At 49.8% G+C, this 4,724-nt stretch overlaps 1 protein-coding gene across 1 annotated transcript in view; it reads right to left on the bottom strand.

Moving 5' to 3' along the window:
- The window catches only part of PCNT (pericentrin), a 127,985-nt gene that overhangs the window by 66,368 nt on the left and 56,893 nt on the right, over window positions 1-4,724 (bottom strand). The window contains exons 18-20 of the mRNA XM_045284550.1: window positions 3,523-3,713; window positions 2,669-2,907; window positions 658-820 (exon numbers count right to left, since the gene is read on the bottom strand). Of these exons, the coding sequence (XP_045140485.1) occupies window positions 658-820; window positions 2,669-2,907; window positions 3,523-3,713 (593 nt within the window). The remainder of the gene's footprint in view (window positions 1-657; window positions 821-2,668; window positions 2,908-3,522; window positions 3,714-4,724) is intronic.

Here is a 4,724-nt window from a genome sequence, read left to right as displayed (position 1 = left end):
TCTCACTCACTGCCTCACTCTCTCACTCTCTCACTGCCTCACTCTCACTCACTGGGACATTCACTCACTCTCTCATTCACTCACTGTTTCACTCTCACTGTCTCAGTCACTCACTGACTCACTCACTGACTCACTCACTGACTCACTCACTCACTGCAAAAAAAGAAAAGAAAAAAAAAAGAAAATGCTTTAAAAATCAACAACAACTCTGTATGGGACAGTTCTACTTTGTCCTGTGCGGTTGCTATGCGTCGGAATCCACTCAATGGCAGTGAGTGGTTTTTATATGGGATTAACAGCAACTCCAAAGATCTGATCGGAACTGGAGGGGAAAGCGAGTCTGTTCATGAGACAGAACTCATAAAGGGAGGGCGAGATGTGGCACCACCTGAACAATGTCATCAATGCAACTACATTGTGCACATATAAACTGTTGAAACCGTGTATGTTTTTGCTGTGTATCCTTATCAACAACAAAATAAAGTTTGGAGAAATTAGTGCTGCTCTTACCCCACTCCTGAGGCATCCCATCCGCCCCCACACCCTCATGGGCCAGCTCACCCTAGGGCTGGTGGAGCACCTCCTGAGGCGTCTCATCCTGTCCCATCCCATCCCATGCCCTGCTGCTATGGGGGTGCCGCCCAGCTCGCCACTCACCGTGGGCCTGGTGGAGCTCCCGGGTGAGGGCGGCCGTCGCTGCGCTCTCCTCACTGAGGCAGTCCAGGAGCTCCTTCTGCTTCCTAATGACCTGCACTGTCTCCTCGTTTTTACCGTGAAATTCTTTCTCAAAATTAGAATGAAGTTGGCGTGCTTCCTCCAGCTGTTACAACACATTTGAAAATCAGAATTGTATACTGAAAATAACCAAGACTCATGTTAACACCACACTTGGGCAGCATTCCAGTGAAATCATAAATAATTCCATGAAAAACAACAATTCCAATTATGTCAATTGCTAAACAATTAAATTTGCTCACCCAACAATTTTTCAAAGAAAACCTACACACAGACACGCATAGGACATTTCGAAACAATTGTCTACCAAAGAACCAGGACATAGGGCAGAGACACACCAGGCAGGTGTGTGCAGGGTAGGCATGGGGTAGTGGGGGCAGGACAAAGGACACTGGCCGTAATCACCCACATCATGTAGGGTCAACAGGGACAGGGGCACCCTATAGTGCTTCCTCCTCAGTATGCGCCACCAGCATCTAAATCAGTGGTTCTCAACCTTCCTAATGCCGCGACCCTTTCATACAGTTCCTCATGTTATGGTGACACCCCAACCATAAAATTATTTTCGTTGCTACTTCATAACTGTCATTTTGCTACTGTTATGAATCAGGTGACCCCTGTGAAAGGGTTGTTCGACCCCCAAAGGAGTCATGACCCACAAGTTGAGAACTGCTGATCTAAATCCTACCCCAATGGCAGCTCTACTCCTGCCTCCATGTACTTTGTGGCCCCCTCCTGTGGCCTCCGTACACCCAGGTGAGCACACCCCAAATTCTCCCCTCCATGTTCTCACTCAGTGGTTGACAGACTCTTAACCCTGATGGTGGGGTTTCCCTCATACGCTTGCTGCTCAGGACAGTCCAGGTGCCTCTTCCAAGGAAACCTGTGGTTCCCACCTTCGAAGGAGCCCAGAAGCCACCACGTCTCACCCCGCCCTCCCCACGGGCTACCTCAGATGCCCTCCTGCCTGCAGCGAAGGCCACTCCCGAGGAGCACAGGTCAGGGCCACGGGCCAGGGAGATGGAACTGCCTCTCTGAGCTCAGCCTTCAAACAGGCTCCTATGCCCTTGCTATGGCCTCTCCCGTGGCACCACTACACCCCCTCTGTGCCCTCTGCACTGGCACCATCATTCAAACCACGGGCACATTGGGGCTAGGGACAGTTCAGGTTAATGACAGAGCAACTAGGTACTTGTAGATGCCGTGTTCTGGGGGGAAAGTGGGGTGCGCAGAGGGTGATGAGGGCCAGAAGGGGAAACGATGCAGGGAAGGCAGTGGAGAAAGCAAGACAAAGAAGCTGCGATTGCGAGACTGTGGCCTGCAGCTGGTGCCCCTGACACAACCACCGAGCATTTCTCGGACTGGACGGCACCAAACCGCCCACTGCTAAATGTTCACACGCATTCTTACTTAACTTGTTTTCTAACTGTCTGCAATGTTCCGAGAGTAGCAAAATCAACCCCTTTGGTGCCAATTTCTAAAGGTACAGACATTCTCAACATATAATTGCAACAGCATCAAGCTGGTTTATACATTACCTAAATTAAACAAATTGGGACTTGTTTGTAACTCACAATAAGCCTGCCTCTATGGGAATGTGGGTCAGAATAGACTCTTTCAGAAGGAACTGTGTGTGAGAACAGTGGGAGTTAACAGGGAAGGCTGCTGCACCTGAGGCTGTCAGTGCAGTCTCTATCCCCAGACGCAAGCAGCGGCATGGGGCATGAGAGAAGCACGTGCTAGAGAGTGGGAGAGCCCCTTAGAGGCACTGCTGACTGACACTAGCCTGGAGGCAGCCAATCCCCTTCACCTCACCCCCATGAGGCCAACAGAGCCTACAACTCATCTGTAACCCCTCACAGCGCAAACTCTCCCAAATGCAGGTGAAATTGTTTGTACAGGGAGGCCCCTGCCCCTCCACACAGCACCTTACCTGGCGGCTGGAGTCCAAAACCATCTCCAGGAGTTTGTCCACAGCCAACCTGAGGCTCTGGAAGATCTTCCTGACGGGCTGTTCATACTCCAGTGTGGTGTCTGGGTTCATAAAGAAGCTTTCACACACATGACTGCTGATCTCGGCCACCGCCGACACCTCTGCAGGCTCAGGGAGCGCCCCATCAGGCTCCAGCAGGGCTGTGCGTAGCTCAGGCAGGGCCGCATCCAGTGTGGAGGCTGCAGAACAAGCACAGGCCTTCATCTACAGCATAGCAAACAAGTCAACCACACGCCAGCTGTAAGGCAAGACGCAAACTGCATCCAGCAGGCCACAGGAAGTCTAAGAAAGACTGCCCATCGTAGCGACATGGAGCCACACCGCACAGGAATTGGGAAGCCTCCACTATGCTTGGGCCTTGCATGTGCAGGAAGAATCAAGGAGGGAGGAGTTCACATCACGGCCACAATGCTACATCCCAGGCCAGCCACTGGAGGAGCCTAGCACCAGTTTGCCCCTACCAATAATCCTCCCCTAAAGCCACCTGTAGCAGCCCAGCCCACAGCACCAAGCAGCAGGCCCAGCAGCCCCTCCTTCTCAGACAGTCTACAGCATTCTAAAGAGGGCTTCAGGCACAAGTCCCCAGGAGGCCCAGAGGTGCCTGATACCACTAGCTCTCCGTGGTCCTTATCAGAAGGTCAGGCAGTGCTCACCTATAGAAAAATCATTCTTGCTCATGCACATATCCCGTCTTGTGAGCAACAACACATGACTAACCACATTAGGCAACCTTCATTCCACAGTGCACTCTAAATGGAGCTGCTCAAACAATCCAAGTCCACACAAGTACTCACCTGTGCACTCTCCTGCACACAGGACCTCGATGGCTGGCCAGACGTCAGGCAGGCTCTCTGTACAAGGGGCCCCCATGTCATCCAAACAGAGCCCCACACGCTCACTGATCTGACTCCTTATGGCAACTGCAGCCCTCAGCGTCTCTCCAAACAAGCTCAGCAGCCTTTTGAGGGCATCCTGGAGTGAGTTCCTGAGGAGAAGGACGTGAAAATCAGAAGACACAACGCATGAAAACAGGCCCTGGCAGAGAATTCTCAGCACAGGCAGGTGCAGTCGGGACGACCTGCTGTGGGAGGCACTGGCCATGCTCCAACCCACAGGAGACAACCTTCCACACAAGAGTGCAAGCAGCTCCATAGACCAGCGCCCTCGTAAAATAAGGGAAAACTACTTATGAGAAAACCAGCCACTGGAAATGGTCCTACGAGCAGAAGCAGCTAGAAAAGCACCTCATTCAAGAACATTTACAAAAATTCAATATGAAAGGTGAGCGTATCTGAATCACTCCCTCTCCCCCTCCTAGAGCTCAGCAAGAAGACTCCTCTCCAGACAGCTACAGCAAACTCTGGCTCTCACCCCTTGCTCCCAGTTGGGGGCTCTCTCCACAGAGAGACAGGATACAGACATCTCTCCCCCTTCCCACAATGCCCTGTTGCTGAAGCGGTCTCAGGTGAATACATCCACTCCTTGCAAAGTTGGCAACTATTAAAAGACAATAACTTACACATCCAGAAGCTCAACAAATTCCAAATAAGATCATGTAAAAGATTCACAAACAGACACAGTACAGTAAAAGTGCTGAAACTCAAAGGCACAAGAAAATGTTGAAAAGTCCAAGGAAAAATAACTCATCACTTAAGATTACCAGCTGACATCCCAGTGAACACGAGTCAGTCAGAAATAGGAGAATGACATATATAGTCAAAGTTAGAAAAGAAAACGCTGTCAAACGAAATTCTATATACCGCAAATCTACCATTTAGAATTAGCTTGAAAGCAATTATACAAAGTAACATGTAAATATTGTTGTACCTGTAACAAAGAAATGAAATATTATACAATAATATGCAAGAAAGTGGTTGGAAGCATCACTATAATGGGCAAAGAAAATAAAAGATAAGAACGTAATAAAGATGTATTGTTGGATTTGTAACGCTACTTAGAAAAACAGATAATACTACTCCCAAAAAGGGAGAGCACA

Source organism: Echinops telfairi, unplaced genomic scaffold (assembly GCF_000313985.2).
Source record: "Echinops telfairi isolate 266 unplaced genomic scaffold, ASM31398v2 ScPeMD7_7469;HRSCAF=8507_0, whole genome shotgun sequence".
In the NCBI taxonomy this organism is placed as follows: domain Eukaryota; kingdom Metazoa; phylum Chordata; class Mammalia; order Afrosoricida; family Tenrecidae; genus Echinops; species Echinops telfairi.
Note: the sequence above shows the minus strand (reverse complement) of the source record. Positions and strands in the feature narration are given on the sequence as shown.